The sequence below is a fragment of the Astyanax mexicanus genome, chromosome 4 (genome assembly GCF_023375975.1).
Source record: "Astyanax mexicanus isolate ESR-SI-001 chromosome 4, AstMex3_surface, whole genome shotgun sequence".
NCBI lineage: Eukaryota > Metazoa > Chordata > Actinopteri > Characiformes > Acestrorhamphidae > Astyanax > Astyanax mexicanus.
Window position 1 is genome coordinate 41,756,586 of NC_064411.1, and position 25,358 is coordinate 41,781,943.

At 39.9% G+C, this 25,358-nt stretch overlaps 2 protein-coding genes across 6 annotated transcripts in view; both read left to right on the forward strand.

The window, feature by feature from the left end:
- The window catches only part of stx1a (syntaxin 1A (brain)), a 127,533-nt gene extending 118,247 nt beyond the window's left edge, over positions 1 to 9,286 (forward strand). The window contains exons 9-11 of one of the 5 annotated variants that reach the window (XM_049478663.1): positions 1,484 to 1,594; positions 1,773 to 1,883; positions 7,694 to 9,286. In XM_049478663.1, the coding sequence (XP_049334620.1) occupies positions 1,484 to 1,594; positions 1,773 to 1,883; positions 7,694 to 7,771 (300 nt within the window). In that variant the 3' untranslated portion in view covers positions 7,772 to 9,286. Of the gene's footprint in view, positions 1 to 1,483; positions 1,595 to 1,772 lie in introns of all 5 variants that reach the window. The other 4 variants (XM_049478662.1, XM_022662622.2, XM_022662621.2 and 1 more) reach the window with 4 other exon arrangements.
- Positions 9,287 to 12,445: 3,159 nt separating this feature from the next.
- On the forward strand, positions 12,446 to 19,687 carry casp22 (caspase 22, apoptosis-related cysteine peptidase). Its single transcript, XM_007258404.4, has 6 exons — positions 12,446 to 12,612; positions 14,036 to 14,395; positions 15,732 to 15,748; positions 16,317 to 16,419; positions 16,960 to 17,464; positions 19,263 to 19,687. Exons 1-6 carry the CDS (start codon positions 12,606 to 12,608, stop codon positions 19,414 to 19,416), a joined length of 1,146 nt encoding a protein of 381 aa, XP_007258466.3. The 5' UTR covers positions 12,446 to 12,605; the 3' UTR covers positions 19,417 to 19,687.
- Positions 19,688 to 25,358: the final 5,671 nt, after the last annotated feature.

Genomic DNA, 25,358 nt, shown 5'->3' on the forward strand with positions numbered 1-25,358 from the left:
ATTTAATTATTCTCTTCAGTCATTCTTCCTTTGAGGTAACATTTCAGGTTACTCATTCCTCACTGTATTAATGCACTGTGCATTAGTTCTTCTATACAGCGATTATGCTGGAGATAAGAGCTTTAGTTGGGAAAGCAGCTGTGCAGAAGGCAGATTGTATTTTAATAAAGGTAAACGCAGCAGCAGACTGAGAGTGCTGACAGGCGTTTGAATGGTAGGTATTCTGCTGGTGTGGGAAGCTCTATTAACACAAATTCATCTGACTCAATTATTAATTGCACTAACCGACCCCCTCCATTCTCTATTCCCTCTGTGAAAATGAGATCTAAAACCTGGACACAGCTCGCATTCCACATGTACTTTTCTGCTGTCTGTCTTCCTTGTCTCTCTTGTCTTTTCTCTCTTTTTCTCTCTCGCTCTTTCTCTTTCTTTTATCATAGGCCTTTAGCAGTGTGCTGTGAGTTTGAGCTCTACACTAACCCCTTGAGGTAATTTGCTTGTCAATCATCACTTTTCATCACATTACATTTGCTAAAATATAACTGCTTGGAAGAATGTCTGACTTAAACTAATGCTAATTTTATGAAAAATAATTGTAAACACTACTAAACTAATATACATAAGAATTTAACAGATTCCCACTGATTAAGTTAGACTATATCGTCAGTTTGCCAGACAGGGATTAAGCTCATCATTGTAAGCCTTTGGTTTCCTTTAAGCAATGTTTACTGTAAACTTGAGTTAATTAGACTTAAAACTTAGTTATTATGCCTAAATTTAATTACATTTATTTTCAGCTGCTTTGCATAATAATTCTACTTTAAACTGTATTGTTATGTGAGTAAAATAAAAGATGAATAGGAGAAAGAAAATGCTATAGAATAAACACTACAACATACAGCCAACACAAAGTTAGCATCTTGCTTTGGCAGCATAATATATCATAATATATATTATACAAGTTTGTTATACAAGTTAGCCTGGGGGAATGACCACATATAGTGTGTTTTAGTTCTAACAGTTATAAAAGGACTACTGGTTCATTGTTTACAAACTAACATACAGACACTCTGGCAGAAGCTGGAAAAAGACTGAATATGTCTGTGAAAGCCAGAAAACGAGAAAGAGAAACTAATCCGGTTGAAACATTTATTACACTCTACAACTGTAGGGGGAGCCGCGAGCCCAAAATCTCAATCCTACCTAGTGGAGCTTTAAGGATGAAGTATTACAGTTTTTGGACTGAAGTATTTTAGTTTTTGTCAGATGATTTTTCTTTTTTAGGATGATGTATTTTTGCTTTTAGGGATAAAGTATTTTTACTTTTAAGGATGAAATATTTAAATTTTTAGTCATTAAGTATTTTGTTTTTAAGGATAAAGTATTTTTGTTTTTAAAGATAAAGTATTTTTGTTCAGTCTATGTCTATTGTGTTTATTTGGGTCACTGGGTCTGAAGGCTGTATTTTTTATTCTTCTTGCAGGGGGATCTGATAAACAACATAGAATCCAATGTGCGTAATGCACAGGATTATGTGGAGAAAGCCAAAGAAGACACCAAAGCTGCCATTAAAGTGCAAAAAACGAGCAAGGTGGTGAGTAAAGGCTTGATCAGTCCATGGCTAACCTCTAAACACTCTTTCTTTCTTTCTTTCTCTCTTTCTCCCTTGTTTACTCTTTCCTCTCCACATCCCCCTTCTCTATCTCTATCCTTCTCCCTCCATTCTTTCTTCCGTCCTCCCTCGCTCGCTGTCTCTGACGTGCACCGGTCAGGGGGAGATGATTGACCGTATAGAGTATAACGTGGAGCACGCTGTGGACTACGTGGAGAGGGCCGTGTCAGACACCAAGAAAGCAGTAAAGTACCAGAGCAAAGCACGGAGGGTGAGTCAGGGGCGCACGGGGCCGACCTGCATGACGTCCATCTGTTCTGTGATCTTTGGCCTGTCCTGCGTCGTGCCTGTGCTGGTGTTGTGCTTCTGCTTGTGCTGGTTCTCTGAGTGAGACACAATGGAGTGAGGTAAAAGTGACGGAGTACGCTTTGGAAAATGTACTGTAGTTCCATCAGCGGATGTGTGAGATGTATTAGAGGAGATCAGTCAGGCTTGGTCATCTTTTTTGGCCGTTTTAAAGGAAACAAGGATGACAGCAGTGGTATGCCTCTTCCATTTACTCCTACCTCCTAGGAAAAAGACCATCTGACCTACAAGGAATACAATATAGCTAAGATTTATTGTGGTAGAGCCGAACATTGTGTCTACATTTCTCAGAATTAATCAATTGACAGGAATGAACCTTGGTGGGTAGTTGTGCCAGACTGTAAGGGACTGACTTAGACTGGCAGTGGGTCCTCTTAAGTGACAAGTCTTTGTGTGACGGCACCATGGTCATTGCCAAGATCAACGGTTTATTATTGTCACACGCTACTCATCCAGAAGTCCTGTTGAAATATTGCACAATTAATTACAATTAATTATGTAAGCCCAACATTAGCAAATAAATGCTCTAAATTACAACATTTTTATTTGGAATTTGGGAGAATGTTGTCAGTAGTTTATAGAATAAAACAACAAGGTTTCTTTTACTTAAACATACAGTATACCTATAAATAGCAAAATATGAGAAACTGATTCAGAAACTAAAACTTTCCAGAGCTGTAGATTACTTCTGTATGTGTAGCTCAATAAATATAACCAAGAGTTACACATATCAACAACTTTTATCTTCCTTACAAATAGTATTGAAATCTGACACTTCTTTCTCTGTGCACCTCTATTTTTGCGCTTCAGACATTGTATCTAAAATCTGTCCAGTTAGTTGACTTGTGACTTAAATGTGGCAGAAATAATATATTAAAGCTCAAAGGAGTCTCACACTTCACCACATCATGAGTTGTAGGCAGTGTGGCCTACCTTGGAACTTGCAGCAAACTAGTAATAACATAGAGCAGTGACTTCTAAACTAATCTTATATTTGAGGGCATTTATTATACATTTAAAGGTCCCCTAAATGTCCCCCCTTTCTCTCTTTCTCCTTGTTACTTCTGCAGAAGTTGATTGCGATAAGTGTCTGTGTAGGAGTCTGTCTGCTCATCCTCATCATCTCACTGGCCGTCGGGCTCAGCTAGCAAGAGATCCCCAAGCTTGGAACCATTAAACTGATCAGGGCAGGGGTTTCTCCAGGACCAGGGTTGGGAACCACTGGTCATGTTCTGATCACAGAACCACTCTTACTGTAGCTCTTGGCAATGGACCAATGATATGGGTTGAATCCCCAATAAGTATTCGGTGCCTGAGATGGTCATACCAATGAGCCACATAATGTACTATATCAGTGCCTGGGAATTGCCCAAAACCCAAATACATTGTAATGCCAAATGTCATGGGACAGGAAGTAGTATATTGTCCCATACTGCATCCTGTGGAAGCTGAAGAACGCTGCACTGACCTGAGGGATATGTGTGTTGGATTTCCTGTGTTGAAAGTGGGTATATTATCTCATAGAAATGGACAATTCCTACAATCATTACAACCCACTGCACTGTCCACTGTGGGTGGTAATGTCTTATATAATATATTCACAATACACACATGAAACTGTGGATCCAGGAATGTTAAAATGCCAGCCATCGACTATCGGGCCTCATTTGAACTCATTCAATAATTGACCTCAACTTGCCATGAACACACTGGCCAGTGTTCAGTCTCACTCACAAGATAACGCATCACAACCTATACAGCTGTTTGTTTTGGCATTTCCAAGCTGTCGCCTGGTGTAAAAGTTCCTGATAAAGTAACACTGCTGTTCCATGACTTTTGGCATATCAGACAGATGGCTACTGTAACTGTACACATACTGTTTATAATGTATATAATGAATCTATTAAGCTATAAAGTCACCATCAAGTGGACATACAAAATCGATTCCACCAATAAAGTGGACACAATACATAAACTAAATGATTTTATAATTGGGAAATGAATGTTTGCCACTCTCTGAGCCAGCCTGTGGAACTTTCCAACTACCTCACTCTTTTCTGTTTGTTATTTACATCCTGTTGTGTTAAAGCTAGCTGTGTCTTGTCTCATTTGCATGCATGTAGTTTAAGTTGTGGCATGTGTGTGACTTCTGTCTTCTGTGAAGATACTGTTTATCTCTATTATTTGTCAGACATTTCTCTGTTATATGCTTTGTTATTACCACAAAAAAACATTCTTATGGTTTATGTTAAAGGACTCATACAATGATGACTGACTTTTTATAAATAAAAGAGTTTGATTTTTAAAATTTACCCCACATGACCTGTCTGATATTTTGTAGATGTGCTGACCCTTGTCTACTCTAGTGTGGTCATCTCAATTTGGTCCTTGTTAAAGTGTCTCACCTCTGGTTTGTAAATATTTCCCATTGGTTTAGTTTGTTTCCACAAAGGAACAAAAATCCAAATTCACCAAAATGTATTAGAACAAACCGTTTTTAAAGACCATCTCTACTCGTATTGGTCAGACCTGTCTGGGGTGGGAGTGGGAAAGTAAATACAGGAAGAAGGTCTGGTGATCTGGACTAGTATATATATCTGTGCAGTTTTACATGGAACAAAATTTAGATAGCTGTAGCATTTTTAACACCTGCTAGTTGGGTCTGATTACAGTAGATTATACAGTAGACTACTGTAATTTACAGTAAATTACAGTAGATTCTTTTCTTTTTTTTATCTGATGCATTTTGTCTATATGCCTAAATATATTATAATACAATAGCCCATATTACACACCTGCATCCCAGTGCAATTACTATACTCATACCTGCCAAAACAAATCCACCACAGGAAGAAAACAAACCATAGTCTGATTTAACAAGTGTAAAAATCTCCTCCAATTCTTTTTCCAAAGTAAATACTAAAATAATTGATTTTTTACTTGCTGACTAATGTGTCCACTCACTGACAGATACAATTGGCACCAGAAAATCAGTGTTATTCACTTTACCATTATTGTTTTTAAAGTTTAAAGCTCATCAGTGTACATATCTGTATTGTGGGCTACTTTGTTGATTAATGCATCCTACTTGAACAGTAACTCAGGGTTCAGTCAATGGAGGCTTATCTTGCCTTGTGACAGTGGGGTTAATTTCTTTTTAATATTGGGTATGGGCCCTTTAAACGCTCCAGTAGTACTCTGAACTGCTGGTAACTAACGCCATCATGTGGTGAATTCAGTTAAACTGCATGTATAATGTGTTGTACATGATCATAGAGAATGTATGTATTGTGTGGTGGAGTTTTGTGGGTCTGTACCTGTTAATTAAACATCTGTGTGCTAGAATGTATGCAATAAAGCTTAATAATCAGTTATTTAAAATTATATTTACTATGTGAAACACTGCCAAATTGTCATTTTGGAGGTAAACACTGCCAAATTGCCATTTTGGAGGTGTTAAAGTGATGCAGAGTTGCCAAATGGAAATGGAAATAAGCAAACACATGGTTTAGAATATCATAAGATTATTTAATATTTATGGGACATTTGGCAACCCTTGCAGTATATTTATGGTTTGGAATTTACTAGAAATGAGATCACCTCTGTAATCTTTGTTAGCAATGAAAGCATGAATGCTAACTGTAGCAAGCTGGAATGCTAGCATTGCTGTCGCTAATCTCATATTTGAATATTGGATATTATCTTCATTCTATAATTGTGTGTGCAGTACATCAGCAAACATTCACAAAAACAGGAAATAAAGCCCATAGATAAATAATGGTATTTGTTTACTTTTCAACCAAAAGTCCATCACAACAGTCCTAACAGCTAAGCTAAACTAGCTGAGATATTAGCATAGCAGCCTTCACTTGCATTCAAATCTCCTCTCAATAATGCTAAATACTACTGTTGTAAAAAAGAAAATGAAAGGTGGGTTAACCCCCACCTCTAGTCCGGGGTACAACTCCCCTACGTGTTCGTTTGATAGAGAGAGTCGCAGACAGGTGGAGTGAAGTTGAGAGCAAACCAAGTATTTATTACTGAGCTCAGGAGAACCATACACACAGAAAGACAGTTTAACAGTGAACGAAATGCTTCAAGCATGAGATACGCAAGTCACACAATATATTTCATATGTTATATGTTAATGTGTTAGTGGCGCGTGGTTGGTCCGCCATATAATAGATCCTATGTGTTAGTAAATGCCTTATGTATCATGTGGGTTAATTTGTCATAATAAAGTCTGTGTTAGTCACATGCCTGATCAAACAATGTTTTAAAGAATATATATTGTGACTATTGGTTAATCTTCTATATAAATGCGTATAGAATACACCGTGAGTAATAAAAATGATCAAATACAATGTGAGTCTTGGTTAATGCATGTAAAATACAAGGTTTCACACAATGATTATGTAATTATAGATACTAAGTTAAGTAATCATAATTGAAAGATATTTGTCAATACACCCAAGGTATAATAAACAGTTACTCTTCACTACAGTATATAAATACATGTAAAAATATAAAACTTCAGGCTGTGATGATGATGAAATAGCCCTAAAGTAAAGCAGACGGTGGACTTAGGAACATTGTACTGAACATATAGAAGATTAGCCTGTTTCTTTGTCTGGATTGTCTGGGTATCTGTTTACTATCCTGCCTAATCCAGGACAATACATGGATATTATGTTGCCGCTAGCTATTGTAGATGATGGAAAACCAGCACAACCCATTACAAAACAGGATCATATTACACTATAAATTCAAAAGTGTTTGGACACCTATTCATTCATTGTCTCTCCAAAAATCACGGGTATTATAAAAGCGTTCCTGCTTGTGTTGGAGATTTTGGGCCAATCTCATTTCTTTTTGAGTGAAACCCTTTCCCTTGAAACAGAGTTACATTGAGAAGGGCTGAAATGCTCCCCCATATGAGTTGGGACAACCCTTCAAGAATCTGATACAGATATGGCTATATAGCAGTGGAGCTGCTGGTTAACTAGTTAACTTTAGGGCATCGTATGTCTTCAGAAAAGGGGCAGGTGGTGCAGCTATTCATTATTATTGTCCACTCCTTAATTTATTTTTGTTGAGGAGCTATAATTAGCTTCTATTAACTGTTATTTATTAGCCTTTGCCGTCTGTTGCACCATTTAAGGTGGAAAGGGAAAGTTGGCTAGGTTCCTAGCTATTGAGATGAACTAGTAGCATTTTTTTTTTTTCGGTTGCTTGTTATGAAGAAAATGAAGAAAACACTCAAATTTGTGGATTTATTTGGTGACTTGTGGCGCCATCTTGCCAGTGATTCTCATAGCCCTTTGTTTTGAACGTGTCTCTAAAAAATCTCTGTTTGAAGGGAAAACAGGGACCAAGGGGAAAAATGGGATTGAGCCTGTGTCTCTCATGTTCAGGAAGACACTAAAACTAGAGTAATAATCACTAACTTACCTCATCCCCAACTTATCCCCAACCCAGAACTTATCCACTTTAAAATATTGGACGGAGCAGCACCATTATTGCAGCTCCAACCTCAGTGCTGGGGGCTTTTTAATTTGCCCATAAGTGTTGAATTGAGTTCAGATCAGAACTGTGTTGATCATTGAAAATCATAACAAAAGTGTTTTATTAACCCTTCTGTTTTTCTCTTTTCATGCTTCCTGGATGTTTTGTTATTATTATTATTATTATTATTTTATTTCTTTCAAATTGCAGAAGAAAATTATGATTATTATCTGCTGTGTGGTGCTAGGGATTGTAATCGCTTCCACCGTCGGCGGAGTATTGGCTTGAAACACATCATGATCTTGTAACCACGAAAAACCCCACACATGCACGCGCACGCACTGCAAAACGACACAACGCACTGTTGCCAAACAGTGCAAAACCAGACCAGAAGACGGGGAGGAAGGAAGAACTGTTGTTTTATTTTTGTCGTTTTCCGCATGAGGTTCTATTTTGTAATTGTGCGGTCCTGCAATGTGTTGCTCTGGATGTTGTGTGTCTTTGAATGGGGAGACAAAAAAAAACATCTATTTTTCATTGAATATCAAAGTTCTGCAGGTTTAAAAAAAAAAGAAAAGAAAATATAATTGTTGTACACAATGAAACTCACTCCAGATCACTGCCATTGTTGTTGACTCTTTCTGTGGTGCTGAGAGCCAAACTAAACTAAAGACTTGCAGGACCTTCTTTCATAATTCCTTTTGGGATCGTTTTAATCCTTTATCACCTCAACTTCTTATACAATCTCTAAATCATACTCTATGATAATATATATGACTCATACTGTCTGCAATCAAATATATTTCAAAGTAAATGTAAAAAACAATGAATATTAGTTTGCATTTGTTTTTGCATTTTCCATATCGTCCCAACTTCTTCTGATTTGGCGTTGAACAAATCTGGTTCTTTATGGAAATTAAAGTAGTTCTTCTTCCATGGCAAAGTTCAAAGACATCTTTGTAGCACAGTGATTTTTTTGGAGTGATGGGTTGATGACCACTTAAGGTGTTATGAAAGAAGAAGCCTGCTCATCTCTTTATACTAGCTTTTCTTGAGAATCAAATTTTTTTAAGGGTGGGTTGAAGATCCAGAAGTATTTGTGTGTATGTGTGTGAGTGTGTGTGTGTGTATGCGTGTATTCAAACCATCAGCCCAGCTCGACTGGCAGCTGCTTTCTTATCAGTGGCTGTAGTTTCCATTTTGCCTTATTTTTTGCATATCTGTACATCAATTTGCATACACATCTGGCGTACATGCCTGTACACGGGAGTGCAAATGTGGGTGTATGTGTGCGTGTGCGCCTTTCAGTAATTTTATGTGTGTAACCTGCATGAGTGACAGTTTGTGTGCATGCCAAAGGGGCCGGGGGTAAGTTATGTTTGTGCGTGGGTGTGTGCGTGTGTACGTGCCTGTTAAACTGCCTGTAATATGCCACTTGTGTCTTTGTTCTGTAGAAAGTTGTACATGACTATAGTACCAGGGTGATGTAAAGGTCCCTCTCCACAGACGCTGCCAATGATAAACCGATGCTGTAAATGGAACATGATGTGACTGTACAATTCTATATGGTTGGTGGAGCTGATCGGGTTCGTGAACGCACATCTGGTGCCTTGCCTCAGATTCAAGTCGCTTCAAGGCAAGTCCATGCCCTGCACTAGTTTCCATCCGACTGGGTTGGAATGTCACCAGACGAGACGACCAGACCGCCTACTTCTGCCACTGCCTCTACGTTGTGATTTAATGTCATATCTGTTTGTTTTATCTAGGGGGTTTGTTTTTTAAGTAAACCTTGTCTGAATACCACTTGTACAGTCTCAGATGTTGTTTTAAACCACAAAACTGCTTCCTCTACATCTAAAAAATGGTGACATGATCATGGGCTTTCTGAGATGTTAGCAACAGCATGTGAGGTGAGACCACATTAACATCAACCCTAGAATGCTAACGCAGGGTGATTTTTAACCACACTATTTTTTCATGTGATTTTCATTGTGTGGTAGCTGTAGCTTCATGTCATTGATGTTATGGTTGATTCCCTCCGCCCATCTATGTTTTTTTCGAGAGGCAAGCGTTCGGATGATTTTCATCCGACGTTAGTGATAGATAGTAACATATTTTATGGGTGTAATTTACCCGATGTTAGTGTTTGTGTGTTTAAATCTGGCGTCATAGGTCACAGCAATAGGTGGACCAAAGACCAAAGTTCCCAGCAACATTATTTTCTTTGGTTAGGACATTACCTTTTAAGTATTACCTGATTTTACAATCATTTTTCTCATTTTTGTTAGGGTCATCCATGGTACCTTTTTATTTAATGTGATGTTGTATGTTCTAAAATTAAAGAAGGGTTCCAAAACTTGTCATACAGTGTATACCCAATCCTAGTAATGGTGTTACCAATTTTAACGTTAGTGTTCTAGGGTTAAGACATGAAGCCGTTTAGACATTACAGTTTGTTTCTTCAACTACAGAGTTCAACTACACAAATTTGCCCAAAGATGTTGCAGCTGGTCATGTAGATCCTGTACACTTATAGGTTGCCAAAGCTGACATCTCAGCTGGTCCCATAAATGTTTGATTTGGCAATAAATCTGGCAGCCAAGCATGCCAAGCGTAGAGTTGCAATCCAGCATAGTTCATTGGTCCAAGTGTGTTTAAGCATTATCCTGCTAAAATTATGCAATTTTGCACATATGTGTGCTGCACATATTCCTTGGTTCCAGCAAAAGCAGGATTGAAATGCTTACCACAAGGCCTTTAAACTCTTACTCTTACTCTTGTCAGATCCAAAACAGATCCTGGATTCATCAGTAAAGAACAAATGGTTCCATTCTATAATAGTCCACTTTTCTCATTCACATCTTCCAACTGCAAACCAAGATGACAGTAACAGGGGTTGTCTGATGAAAGGCTCAGATAGTAGGCAGTAAGTCGAAACCACCACCTTGCTTCTCTCAGTCCATTGATTCATCTCAATTTAAAGACTGTAAACTGGGCAAAATGACTGTAGAGCACTGTAGAGACATGTCTAACAACCAGTGATCTCTCACAAAGTGGTACACTACCAAAAAGTAGCATAGTAGCCTCTGAGACGTTTTTATAGGACATTTGTTTAAGAATTTTATGCAATACTGTTGCAAATCCCACTAAAGTCTAACTACACCACACATGTAATGATTTACATATCTACCTAACACATTTGCATGCAAAGTTTTGTGAACAAATACTTTTTGACCATATAGTGTATGCAAGTATACAGTGTGTGGTATAAACTAATGAGTAATAGCAGAAGTTAAACAGAGTATTGGGAGTTCCACTTCCATAATTTGATTAGCTAGAAGATAACAACTGAACCTTGCCCTGTCTGCTCTAACAAACAAAAGGAGTGCTTTTTCTGCTTAGGTACAAAGTTTTACTTTCATTTTGATTCAAGAGTTTCTAGTGAACTTCCTCTTTGGAACCACTAAGAATTTCCAGAGAACACTTTGAGTGAATAAAACTATTTACTGAGAAGTGTTTCAATACAGTAGATTAACACACAGTCTTAAATCTTAATGTCTGGCCTTTCTTGTTTGACAAGCCAGACAGGCTTCTGGCATTTTCTTCCATAGCCATTAACCTTATCTTCTTGCACTTCATGCACTGTTTGTCAGCGGAGAACCTCACCATTGATGACCATCCCTACAAAAAAATAAAAAAATAAAGAGTGATTGTTATAAAAGGCTGCTGCACTGACACATGATTTAAGTCCTGGAATTTTCAAGTGTTTTGACTCACTCTCTTCAGATCTATTCTCCTCTTTGCGAAGCTTCAGTTTCTCAGAGAGGTGCTGGTCCTTCTGTTCCAAAATTGATATCATCATGACGCTGGCCACATCACCCTTCTTACACACCACGTCAACGAGCTGCCCAACTCTGTCCTCCTGCACTTGGTTACCCTGCATTATCTGGTTGGCTTCCCTGCCAGTAAGAACAGGAGGGTTTGCAGCTCGGAGGCCATCAATTACGTCCTTCAGGACAGCTTCAGAAACTCCTTCAATTAGTCCAAGGCGGGCGTTTGAAAGCTGGTCTACAGAAAGGTGGACAGAAAATACAATGAAAGCAGATATATATGCACATACCCCAGTCCCATTTCCACATTGTGGGCTGCCAGGTATGCAACACAATAGTAGGCAAACACAATATGCTGCAGCCTCAGAATCCTTCAAAAAAAAAAAAGCTCCAATACCAGAGGTCATAGAATAAAATGCAAGAAAATACTGGCTATTCATTTATAAATCAAAGACACATTAATGACTAGAAATACTATAACCTTTAATGGAGCCAGCCAAGCTGGCTAATTCTCTGAGCTTCAGCTGAGATTAACTAACCATAGCTAGGTACAGTAATTCATCACAACAACTTGTAGGAGTGGACTTTTGAAGTCATAAATTGAGAACAATTATTTTAGAAAACACAGCTCCACAGTTTAATAATGGAAGGTTCTATGCTTCTTTCTAGCACATGCCTGGCAACAGCCATGGTAATTATTGGGAATTAGTCAATTAATGGTAATTAATTAAGCACAGATTTTCCATGAGGAGAGCATTTGAGATGTAGAACTACAATATTTTGTATTAATGTTATTTGTATTTATTTTAATATTTTAGTTTACCAATATCATAAACAATGTTACTGTCCTGATTAGAAACTTCTGGGTAGCACTTTCATAACAAGCATTTTTGTCCATATTATTTAAAATCTGCCTGTTATTGAAGCCAAATATCTTGATTGAATATTTCATACATCTAAAGATTTTTATTATTTTAAGATTTAGATTATGAGACTTACCAGTCATTCTCCTCGGTTAGTGAGTTCAGTCTGACTGAAGTTTTCTCAGTCAGCTGAGGAAGGGTTAGAAAGATAACAGCGGGAGGAGCCTAAATCTTCTGTGAATAAGAATAAACAGGCTGTGTGGGCTGAGCTCTTGGCTGTCAGCCAGCTCTACAAACATTTCCTTTGGCTGGGTTAGTGTGGTGTGAAGTTAGCAGTTTCTGTTCTGCAGTTCTGAAGTTCACTGCTGTCCACAAGTTACCTTCTAAGTGATTTAGCAGCTTTTCATCAGGAAGATATACACAATACTGATGGCTGGTAGGTAAAAATATATACATATATATATTATTGTTGGAGTTGTTCTTTATTTTAGTTTGTTTGCGTAAGTAGAGATGAGAAACCTACAGTACAGTACAAGAACAACGATTCATGACAATGATACACCTTTGACTTCTTCAAGCTTGTAGATAATTAGATCAAGGAAATGTACAGAAAGAGAGAAACCAGTACAGTAAGGAATCCATACTACTCTTTGACTGTAGAGATCTCACTCATTTTTTTTGTTAAGCAGAACCCACGCTGTAACATTTTCCTTCCTGAATTCCAGCCCTAACAGCTACTGTACGGTAGTTGTTCCTAAACCAATCACATCTTGTATTTGAAGGCTTTATACAGTTAAATACCAGGTTTGTAAAGCCTTGCGACTCCACTGCAGGACTTGTTGTTACAAGAATTGTTCAACAACAGGCTCCAGGCTTCTTCTTTTTTAAGTAGTAGGCCAACAAAAATATGTGAATAAAAGTGTGAATTTAAAGCCAGCACCTTATAGTAGGTAAGTAAGTAAGTATGATTTATTTATGAAGCACTCTTTAACCCCTTAAGAGCCTTGGTCATATATATATATATATATATATATATATATATATATATATATATATATATATATATATATATATATATATATATATATGGGCTACAAGTGTAGATGATATAAAACCTATTTCCTCTGTAGTAAAAAAAAAAGGTTTCCTACATTCTGAAAACTTTGAGGGCTTTGGAGACTCTTCTACAAGACACTTGGAGGTGCTGCCTGTCCGCTCTTTACTCTACTCTACTCTACACTTAATAATTTCAGATCAGTAGGAGGAATCAACCCATATCTGCCTCCACCTCAGCATAACAATTAAAAATAACATCATGCTTCCTAATCATTTAGCTTAAAGGTAGCATGTGCAAGGAAAAAAGAATAAGCCCTAATATGGACCCTTTTGGAACACCAAAGGTCATGTCAGGAGAGGATGAGAAAACGTTGCCAATTTTTAATCTTAAGGCCACTCCCTGTAACCCCACCCACTTTGATAAGCAACCAATATTATAAGTAAAGAATGAATCCAGATAAAATCTTCAAGCACACCATTTAAAAAACCATATAATGCATCGTTATCTTATATTATACTGTTTTCACTGGTCAGTCAATAGTTTATCACCAGCAGTGCTAACAATGCTAGCTGATGTCTGAATATAAAAACTGGAACTCAGCAAAAACTCAATAGTGACATCATTCCCAGCTTCCATTTCTGACGTCATAGTAACCGGTAAATGAAACACAGCAGTAGTGTATAATGAACTAAAATTCAAGCTAATTCAAAGATACAGTACTTCTACAGGTTTTTAATGTCCGGCCCATGTTTATTGCATTATTGTCTTGGTTCTGCTTGCAACATGCCATTATGTTCCACAGATAAAGTGCTTGAGGAGGTCCGAGTCCAGATAGTAGACGATTTGGAGGGGCCTGTGATCAAACAACTCCTGGATGACCTGAGAGAGAAAAAGGTATTAAACAAAGGAGAAGTTGAATCCATCTTAGAGGAGAATCCCTCCCGGGGTGATAAAGCTCGCAAACTGGTCGACAGTGTTAAGAACAAAGGGTCTGATGCTAGTAAAATCTTTATAGCACAACTGAAAATCCGTGATGAACATTTTTACAATAAGCTGAAACTGGGGGACCTCCTGCAGTCAGCTGGTGTAAACTTTACACCCGGAGCTCCTACACCTGGAGCTTCTGCACTTGGAGCTTCTGACAAGCAATTAATAGAGCCAGGTATGTTCTTGTGTTCTCAGTTTGATCACTAAACTTTCCAGCTTTCTAGGATTTTGTTCTTGAAATATTAGTTGGTTGGTAAAGTCCTTTACCATTTTTGAAGTGTTCAAGTTCCCATAACTCAAGGATGACCCTCTCCACATTTTGTCCAGGTTAATTTGGCAGATCCCATTTTAGAGTTGTGCACAATTGGCCCCATTCCCACTCAGGGATGGATATATCCACATAAGATTGTTGGAGAGATTGTTATCCATCTATCTGTCATCCAGTTCATCCCAAGGCCGATTTGTTTGACCTCTCTCAATACCCTTCATTTGTGTTCTATTGAGGAGCATTTATTAAGGATTTATGTAGTACGTAGTAATTTGTAACATATTCACCATTCAGAATTTTGAAGAATGAACTGAATCTTTGCTCCAGAATAAAAAAATCTTGTGCCAATCTGTGCCAGACACATGACTGACAAACGCAGATTTAAATCAATGTCTTTATTAAAGTGGTTTAGCAAAAAGGGGTAGTGAGGGACAGGCAAGGTTGGAAACAAAAGAGCAGCGTGAACAAACAATACACCAAAGAATGAAGCATACAGGGAAAATCCAAAAATCAGAGCGCATACAAAGACAAAAGAGGTTGGGAACTGGTAAATAAACAGGCAATGCAAATGGGAAGTCAAAGACAAAAACAGATCGGTAACGAAAGTCAAAACAAGAAAATACAATATATGAGAGCTAAAAAAAATTTAATACTTCTCAGAGACAGTGTGGAACTGAAAGGTATGTATATACACATGTTAACAGGTGTAATCAGTAGCTGGGTGAGCGGGAACACTGTAGTGGCAGGCTGACAGGGTCAAGACTCACAGTAGCACCCGTGCACTTTGTTGGGATAGTTTAGTGGTTGTGGTTTGCACACTACACAAATAATCAAAGCAACGCAGCAACATAAAGCACAAGATTTTTCACCGGAAAGAATCCACGATTGTTGGGTTTGATCTTCAAAAACACATTTTGTCAGGCAAGAACTGTGTCTGGACTGTGTTTTGACTTTTGTTTATTTTTATGCCCCTGCTAAAAACACACTGTTAATGCCAGGTTTAAGTTGAAGAGATACTCTTTAAAAAATTTGAAGGACTTTACCAATCAAACCACATTTCTACAAATGGGAACTTTAAATTAGAAAATTCTCCTGTCTTAATTAGTTTTCTGTGCATTGATTATGAATAATAACACCTACATACCTGTTGAAAGTATATTTTATACATGTGTGCTATCTAGCAAAAACATGAGCATTTCAAATGAATTTCTTTTTTTTCTCCTTTCTGTCTTTGGTTTCCCAGACGATGGCAGTAGGAAGGTAAATGTGAACTAAATGCAATTACACACATTCAAATAATATACATGAAGGATTGTGCTACACATAATCCCACACTGACCTGCTGAAAAAGCTGCTCTTTGATTGTCAAGGTGGTTAAAAAGATGGTAAAACTAATGAAAACTTTACCTTTACCAGCTTAGCGTGAACAAGCTGGTCTATTAGCATGACCAACTTGACCAAGCTGGTTTTTAAGCTGGTGATAGTTGTTGACAAGTTTGGTGAAGCTGGTTGGCCAGTATGGTTAGGCTAGTCATGCTGGTCAACCAGTGTGGTCACATTGTTTGAACAACATGGTTATGATGTTCATTTTTGTCAACAAGCATGATGGTCATATCAGTTGAGTAGCTGGTAGATCAGCAGCTGAATCTTTAAGCTTAGATGAAAGCAGACTTTTTGCTGGTGAAGAGCTAAAGAGCCTGATCCAGCTGAACCAGTTGAGCCTACTTTTTCAGCAAGGTGAAGTCAAATTGTTATATGTAAATGCATCCACATTTCAGTCATTGTGCAAAAGTGCATTATTTTTTCTTTTCCCTTTTTATCTTGATAGGAATACACAATGAACAGTGTTCCTCGTGGTCTCTGTGTGATCATTAACAATGTCAAATTTAAAAATCCCGAAAAGAACCGAGAAGGGTCTAAAATTGATGCTGGTATGGATTTGTGTGTTTATTTTTTGTTGTTCATATTGTAAAATCAGTGACCACTGAATAATAAGCCAATCAGGGAGTAGAAGATTTTGGCGCACAACCTTATGCAAAGTAAAGTGTAACTTGGACAATTATTTATTAATGTAATGCTACTATTATCAGTGTGTTGTTAATTTAAATAACAATAACATTTTTTAAACATTTGCTTAAAGTTTATTTTAACTGTGATATAGCGTGCACAATTTTGAAGCATGCAAACAGAATCACAGTAAACTCACAGCTAGCCAGTCTGAAGTAAAGCCTGTATCTGGTAGGGTTAGTTGCAACAAGTGCATCCAAAAGCCCAAAATTTGCGAGCTTGTGTCCAACTTTCTTATTTGCTTGTATATAAATGAAACACTATATATATAGCACAGTTATATACACTGTATAAACATAGAACAAATGTTTATTGCGTGGAAATGCAGTGGGTAATAATCATAATTATCATAATGATCAGTCATTCAATTACTAAAGTAATTTGCCCTATAATCTCTGTTTTAGCTGGTCTGAAGAAAGTCTTCACATACTTGGGTTTTACAGTGCGAACTCATGAAGACCAGACAGCTAAGCAGATGCGTGAGCTCATGCTAAGCTACAGCAAGACCGAAAAGCATGGAGATTGCTTTGTCTGTTGCATACTCAGTCATGGAAAACAAGAAGGTGTGATTGGAACTGATATGAGAACATGTTCCACGAAGGATATCCTGTCACCGTTCGACGGCATAAACTGTCCCCCTCTGGCCGGAAAGCCAAAGGTGTTTTTCATCCAGGCTTGCCGAGGGAAAAACAGACAGACGAAGGTGCATGTCACCGCAGATGATGATGCTACAGAGGGGGATGATGACACTGTGACTTCTGATGACCCTGGAGAGGCTTATACCCTCCCCAAACACTCTGATTACCTGGTCTCCACGTCCACTGTAGAGGATTATGTCTCATATAAAAATAAGTACGGTTCATGGTTCATTGGGTCCCTCTGCTCACAGTTGGAAACAGGAAGTCAAAGGTGAGTTCATCATATTCGTCACAGGTTTCCCTTTATCTGTGTGAAATGTACCAATTTTGTGTGAATTTTGTGTACACATGTGTTAAATTGATACTGTATGAGATGAAAAGTTTAAAAAACAATAGATAAAGCAGAAAGCCGGGGGTTGTAAGGTAATGGCAAAGTGGAAGTCATGAGTGTCGAGTCTCTAGGGTTTGCGTCTGAGTCAAACAATAAGAAGTGTTTGTTATTCTTGGTCGAGTCTTTGGGAGAAAGGCACAAATCCCATGTTAAATCTCAGAAAAGCAAGTCAAGTTTTAATATCTGGGATAAAGGTCATAGACAAATGTTGTCTCTCTGGGCTAGGGATCTTGGTTGAGCCTCACATCTCTGGGATGCTAGTACAAGTTAAGTCCTGAGTCTTTGGAATGTGATTCTTAGTCGAGTCTCAAGACTTTGGGATGCAAATCTCAGTTGAAGGAGAATTCTGGTGTAAAGTGGACTTTTGGAGTAATAAAACATGATCAAATCTGGGCAAAAAGCGATTTATCGGGGCAAAGTATGCCACGTATTACGCAGTCTGAGGGGTATTTGGACAAACTGTTAAACTTTATGGATTTCAGGAAGCTGTGGGAGAAAGGAGGTGTGCTATTTATCAAGGGTAAGTACTTTTTATCATGTTTTACTACACCAAAAGTCCATTTTACACCGGAGTTCTCCTTTAAGTCTCGTGTGTCTGGAATGCCTGAAGTCAATAAGGACTCTATAAGGCCTATATAAGGATGCAAGGCCTAGTAAAGTCTTGACTCACTGGGACCGGAATCTGAATTGAGTCTCACATCTCTGTGTTGCAAGTACAATTCAAGTCTTGAGTTCTGGATTAAAAGTCCTAGCTAGGTCTTATGTTATTGGGTTGCAAGTGTTAATTAGGGCTTGAGTGTCTGGGGTAAAAGTCTCAAGTGTCAGAGGTACACACCAACTTAATTTCTTGACTCTCTGGGATAGGAATCTAAATTAAGCCTTGCATCTCTGGAATGTAAGTTCTTGTTGAGTCTTAAGGTTTGAAATGCAAATCTCAATCAATTAGCAATTGCCCATGGTGCAAGGAACCCTAATTGAGCTTGAGTAAGTCTTGAGAGTCTGAGGTGCAAATCTTAGTCAAATCTCTAGTGGCTAAGTTGCAGGGCTTTGTCATGTCTTGACTCTATGGGAGGCTAGTTCTCGACTATAAGCCTATACTCTCTGGGAATTGAATATCAGTGAAATCTCAATTTTTGTATGCAAGCCTAGAATCCAAGTCCATATAAAGTCCTCAGGAAATGAGCGCAAATCTCGGCTCTCTGGGTTGTGTTGAATTTTAAGATTCTGGGGTTTAAATCCAAGTCATTTTGGGCCTTGAGTTTTTAGTACAGAGTTTTAGTTTACTTTCAAAATTAGCATGAATAATAATACATTTTATTTATAGAGCACCTTTTCATAAACGAAAATGCAGCTCAAAGTGTTTCACAATGAAATGAAATAAAACAAGAAGAAAAATGTAAAATACTAAGTAATATAAAAAATAAAGTAAAAACTATTTAAATGTAAAGGTTTAATGAAATAATATTAAATTAAAAACATTAAATATTCAAATCAAATATAGAATCAAATAAACACTGTTAATTCTAAATTCCTCTTTATTTTTCTGTACCAAAAACATTTGATTTGATTTTATTTCACATCAGATTTTAAACATTGTGAACTCAAATCCTAAGATTAGGTCCTGAATAATGAACCTAATTAACACATTATCATGTGTGTCCTATTCACATTCTTCTAGGGGTGACGACATCAGTGCAATCCTAACTGAAGTCAATGATGAAGTCAGCAGGAGAGAGGGAATTGAGCTGGTAAATGAAGTGAAATATGATGCTAAGATGACCTCGGAACATCGTTCTACCCTGAGAAAGAAGCTAATTTTCAGAATTCCATAGATGTTCCAGACACAATGCTCCATGGTGAATAAAACAAATTAAGGGATTCTCACAGCAGCTTTTTAGATATATACATTCTATAGTTTTATGTTATTTTTGTTTATTTCTTTGTCCATTCATTTTTATGTTTTGTTCTAGTTTTGTATAATTTTCTTGACCTTGATCTGGAATTCTGTTTATGAAAGTGCTTTTTGTTGCCATTTACAGGCAATAATTTTGTTTGCATTGAATATGTGGTGCATTCTAACAATAAACAGTTTGTTAAGCTTCATATCCATTTACTGTGTTGTGTTGCCAAATACAATAATTACAAAAATGTATTTGTTGCCATAAGGCAAAGTCAAACTTCAAAGCCACTTTGATCTGCAATGTATGAGAGATGAATAACAGTCATTACATTTCCACTGGAAACTGCTGTTTTTACAATATCCCAGTTGACTGTATTATAAAAAAAAATTGATATTTATATGGCAGCTGTAGTTCATAATTTGTAGTTAATATGTGTAGTTAATATTTGCATCTGTATAGTTTTACAGATCACATAATAAAAATAAACGTTCATAAACTGAATAATTGGTGTAAAAATTTGTGTTAAAAATGTTATATGTTAAAGAATCTAGAATATTTTTAACACTAATTGTCAGGGCCAGACAGGAAGGAGACTGGTGCAGATACAATAAAATAACTTTTATTAAAGTTATAGAGTAAACAGGGGTAGTCAACAGAAACAGGGTCAATACCAAAAATGCACAGTGTAGAGAAACCATACCATAAACGGAGGACAGTCCAGAGTTCATACACGGGAAGGCAGTATCACAGGTTAGGCAAAAATCCAAAGTACAATAAACAGTCCAGGTCATACACGGTAATCCAACACAAGGGAGCAGGCAAAAATCAAAGTCGGTAGAAAACAAAAACAGGATCATACACGGAAAATAGCAAGGGCAAGAGAAACGCTTTGTATTGTAGGATTTACCAAACAGATACTCGGCGAGGTGTGAGTGTGAGCATGGTCCTTAAATACTCTGAGTAATCAGTACTCGGGGCTTCCTGGTGGCGTCATGTGACGTGACATGTGATCGGGAGTGTGTGTTGTGTCATGGAGTGGTGCGTTCTGGGTATTGTAGTTGTTACTGTGAGAATCGCAGATAGAGCTGGATGTGGGAGACACAGACGTGCTTTCAGCACCAGACATGACAGTACCCTCCCCCTGAGGGACCGGAGCGGAGGCAGAACGGGGCCGACCCCGGCGACGACCACCCGGCGGACAGGGAGTACCGGCGGGAGGTGCAGGTGTCGGAGCGGAGGTGCCAGACAGACGGGGCTCACCAGAGCGAGAAACCCGACGAGTTGGAGCAGAGGAGGTCGGAGGACGCTTGGGACGTCCACGGGGCCTAGGAGCAGGCTTACCAGGAAAACGAGCATGAAACTCCACGAGCAAGGCAGGGTCCAGCACGTCTTTGGCAGCCACCCAACAACGCTCCTCCGGACCATACCCCTCCCAATCGATAAGGTATTGGAGTACACCCCCACGTCTGCGTGAATCCAGCACCTCCCGGACAGAATACGTGGACGACCCCTCCCCCTCCACAGCCGCGGGTGGAACATCAGCCGGTGCAGCGTCAGCGAGCGGACCCGGGACCATAGGCTTGAGGAGAGATACATGGAAAGAATTATTAACACGATACTGAGGGGGTAACTCCACCTTGTAAGTAACTTCATTAATACGTGACAAAATCTTAAGAGGACCAATAAACTTAGGCAGGAGCTTTCTACAACTACCCTCAAACCTAAAGTCCCGGGTAGAGAGCCACACCCGATCTCCTGGTTGGTAGTCTGGGTTGTCACCACGGTGCTTGTCAGCACGCTCCTTGTACACGCGCAGTACCTCAGAGACTTTACGATGCGTGTCTTCCCACACCTGCTCACTGCGCTTCATCCATTCATCCACAGCCGGCACATCAGTGGACACCGCTGTCCAAGGAGCTAGAGGAGGCTGAAAACCCAGAACACACTGAAAGGGGGTGAGGCCAGAGGTAGTGTTAACTAGGGAGTTTTGTGCTATTTCAGCCCAGACGAGGTATTGTGACCAATCAGTGGGATGTTTGAAGCAGTATGTGCGGAGGAATTTCCCGAGTTCCTGATTAACCCTCTCACATTGACCGTTACATGTAGGGTGGAACCCAGAAGTGAGACTGACATGTACACCGAGATGTTCAAAAAATGCCTTCCACACACGAGAAGTAAATTGAGGACCACGGTCAGACAAAATATCTTCGGGGATACCAAAGTGTCTAAATACATGCATATAAATAGCTTGAGCAGTTTGGAAGGCAGTAGGCAGAGCTGGGAATGGAATAAATTTAACCCCTCTAGAGAAACGATCAACAATAGTGAGAACTGTAGTATAACCCTCAGATACAGGCAGATCAGTAACAAAATCAACCGCTATATGCGACCAAGGTCTCTCAGGTACAGGGAGAGGTAGTAGCTTACCGGCTGGAAGGGTTTTAGGCGTTTTACATTGCGCACAGACAGAGCAGGAGGTAACGAAAGAGTGAACATCAGCACGCATAGAATCCCACCAGTAACGGGCAGAGAGTAATTGTAACGTGCGTGTGACACCAGGATGACCAGAGGTTAAAGCGGAATGAGCCCAGGTGATGAGCCTGTCTCGAAACTGAACGGGTACGAACGTTTTACCCTGAGGACAGTCCTCAGAATTGGGCTGATTAGCGTTACTTTGGCGAATCTGATCGTCTAACTCCCATTGAATGGTTGCGATCTGAACAGAGGGAGGAAGAATGCGTTCAGCCTCCTGGGGCTGGGATGCGCTGTCCACAGTGCTGTAAACCCTGGACAGCGCATCAGCTTTAGTATTACGGTTTCCCGGACGGAACGAGATCGAGAAGTTAAATCTAGAGAAAAAAAGAGACCAACGTGCTTGTCTCGGATTAAGTCGTTTAGCCGTGCGGAGGTATTCCAAATTCTTGTGATCAGTATACACAGTGAACGGATGAACGGACCCCTCCAGCCAGTGACGCCATTCTTCTAGAGCTAATTTCACAGCAAGAAGTTCCCTATCCCCTATCCCATAGTTACGCTCCGCAGGGGAAAGCTTGCGTGAGAAGAAGGCTACAGGAAACAATTTGGGTGGCGACCCACTACGCTGAGAGAGAACCGCGCCAACACCCGATTCGGAAGCGTCCACTTCCACTACGAAGGGAAACTCGGGATTAGGGTGCCTAAGTACAGGGGCTGAAGTGAACGCAGCTTTCAGCTCACTGAAAGCGCGATCTGCTTCGGTTGACCACTTCAGGATTTTAGCAGCCCCCTTAGTGAGAGCAGTCAGGGGCGCAGCAATGGAGCTAAAGTTACGGATGAACCGCCTATAAAAATTAGCGAAGCCAAGGAATCGCTGGAGTTCTTTAATGGTCTGGGGCACTGGCCAATTAGTAACGGCAGTTACTTTCTCATCGTCCATAAGGACACCGGAGGAACTGATAACGTAGCCGAGAAATGTGACCCTTTGAGTGTGGAACTCACATTTCTCGGCTTTGGCAAACAGACTATGTTCTCTCAGGCGTTGGAGAACTTGGCGGACATGCTGAATGTGTGTGGGGAGATCTGGTGAATAGATAAGGATATCGTCTATAAAAAGGACAACAGAGTGATTAATGAGATCGCGAAATATGTCATTCATAAACGACTGGAATATAGCTGGGGCGTTAGCGAGACCGTAGCTCATGACCAGGTATTCATAGTGGCCGTTGGTGGTGGAAAACGCCGTTTTCCATTCGTCACCTTCCCTGATGCGAATGAGATTATAAGCGCTACGGAGATCGAGTTTGGTGAAGTACACGGCATTACGTAACTGTTCGAGAGCTGCTGGGATTAACGGGAGCGGGTAAGCGAACTTTTTAGTAATGTCGTTTAAGCCTCTGTAATCTATGCAGGGTCTCAAACCCCCATCCTTCTTCTTCACGAAGAAGAAACCTGAACCAACTGGGGATTTGGATGGGCGAATGAAACCCTGCGCAAGAGCTTCACTAACATACTCTTCCATAGCCTTCTCCTCATCACGAGACAATGGGTACACACGAGCTTTGGGCAGTACAGAACCCTCTATTAAATCAATAGAGCAATCATAGGGGCGATGCGGAGGTAACTCAGTAGCTTTAGCTTTACTAAACACATCAGAAAAATCATAGTACTCGGAGGGAATATCAGGGGTATCTACAGAATTAGGGCTTTCGACAGAGGTAGATTGCAAAGAGAGTGAAATTAAAGATAAACAGTTCTCACGACAGAAAGGAGACCAGGCAGTGATGTCTCCCAGGCTCCATGAAATGACGGGGTCGTGTGTCTTTAACCATGGCGCTCCCAAAACCAGTGGATGTTCTGTGCGTGGGAGCACATAGAGCGAGAGCTGTTCCACATGTAGAGCGCTGGCTTGAAGGGTGAGAGGAAGAGTCTGCAGGGTCACAGGTTTGGAGCGTACAGTCTCTCCATCGATGGCATGGATGGAGATCGACTTGGAGAGAACTTTCGTGGGTATGGCGTGCTCCTCCACCAAATCCAGGCTGATAAAGTTCCCCTCCGACCCAGAATCTACAAGCGCTGAGACACAAAAAACATCCGTTGGAGTGGTAATAATAACAGGCAACACGAAACATTTTTCTTTAAGTTTAGAAACAGGGGTACATACCACGTTAGCGCGTGGAGTACTCTCCACGCGCTGTCCCAGAGCAGACGCTTGAGCAGAATTGGGCCGGAGTTCACAGTTAGCCCTTAGATGATCTGGACCACCACAATAGAGGCACAGGTGAAGGCGTATGCGACGCTGCCTCTCAGCGACGGATAGTCTGGATCGTGTGATGTCCATGGGCTCAGGGCTGGGTGCAGGCGCAAATTCCGGAACTGGATTCCCGGACTGGAGTAGTGCAGGGCGAACCGCAGGAGTGTGGCTAACAGCTTTGGGCTTACGGGAAAGGAGTTGATCCAGACGGATAGACAGAGCGATCAGCTGATCCAGGGTGAGTGAGTCGTCCTTGCATGCCAGTTCTCTTTGAATCTCAGGGTTAAGTCCGTGTCGAAACATGGAGGTGAGAGCAGGGTCGTTCCAACCGCTGCTAGCAGCTAACGTACGGAACTCCAGAGCAAAGGCTGCCACAGATAGTTTACCTTGCTTCAAGGTAATCAGAAGCTCTCCACTAGATTGCCCATAGCGTGTATGATCAAAAACGCTGCGAAAAATAGACAAAAAAGTGTCGTAGCTGGATTCAGAAATGTTCTCCCAAATAGCTGTAGCCCAGTCCAAAGCCTTGCCAGACAGTCGAGAAATTATAAACCCGATTTTAGCTTTATCAGAAGCAGGAGGTGAGTTGCTAAAAAACACGGAGCACTGGAGCAGAAACCCATTACATTTCTCAGTGTTTCCGTCATAGACTTCGGGTTTACACACAGCGAAAAAGGGAGTAGTGGTTTTGTTAGGGCTGGCTACAGGACTAACCACTGGGCTAGGGTTCTGGGTGGACAAACCCCGGAGGTGACTCATAATCTCGGCTAGCTGCTGCTGTTGGTTAACCTGGTGGCGTGCTAGCTCGTCAACAGCTTGGGTCACACCAGCGAGCGTTTGCTGGTGCTGACCTAAAAGCCGACCCTGGTTAGCCAAACCAGACTTAATAGACTCTGTATCCGCAGTCTCTGTCATTACGGCCGAGTATCTTGTCAGGGCCAGACAGGAAGGAGACTGGTGCAGATACAATAAAATAACTTTTATTAAAGTTATAGAGTAAACAGGGGTAGTCAACAGAAACAGGGTCAATACCAAAAATGCACAGTGTAGAGAAACCATACCATAAACGGAGGACAGTCCAGAGTTCATACACGGGAAGGCAGTATCACAGGTTAGGCAAAAATCCAAAGTACAATAAACAGTC

What these genes read in the sequence shown, in the direction of transcription:
- casp22 (XM_007258404.4), top strand. An exon ending in AGGGTCTAAAATTGATGCTG is followed by an intron (nt 16,420 to 16,959) that starts GTATGGATTTGT and finishes TCTCTGTTTTAG; the next exon opens with CTGGTCTGAAGAAAGTCTTC. An exon ending in TTGGAAACAGGAAGTCAAAG is followed by an intron (nt 17,465 to 19,262) that starts GTGAGTTCATCA and finishes ACATTCTTCTAG; the next exon opens with GGGTGACGACATCAGTGCAA.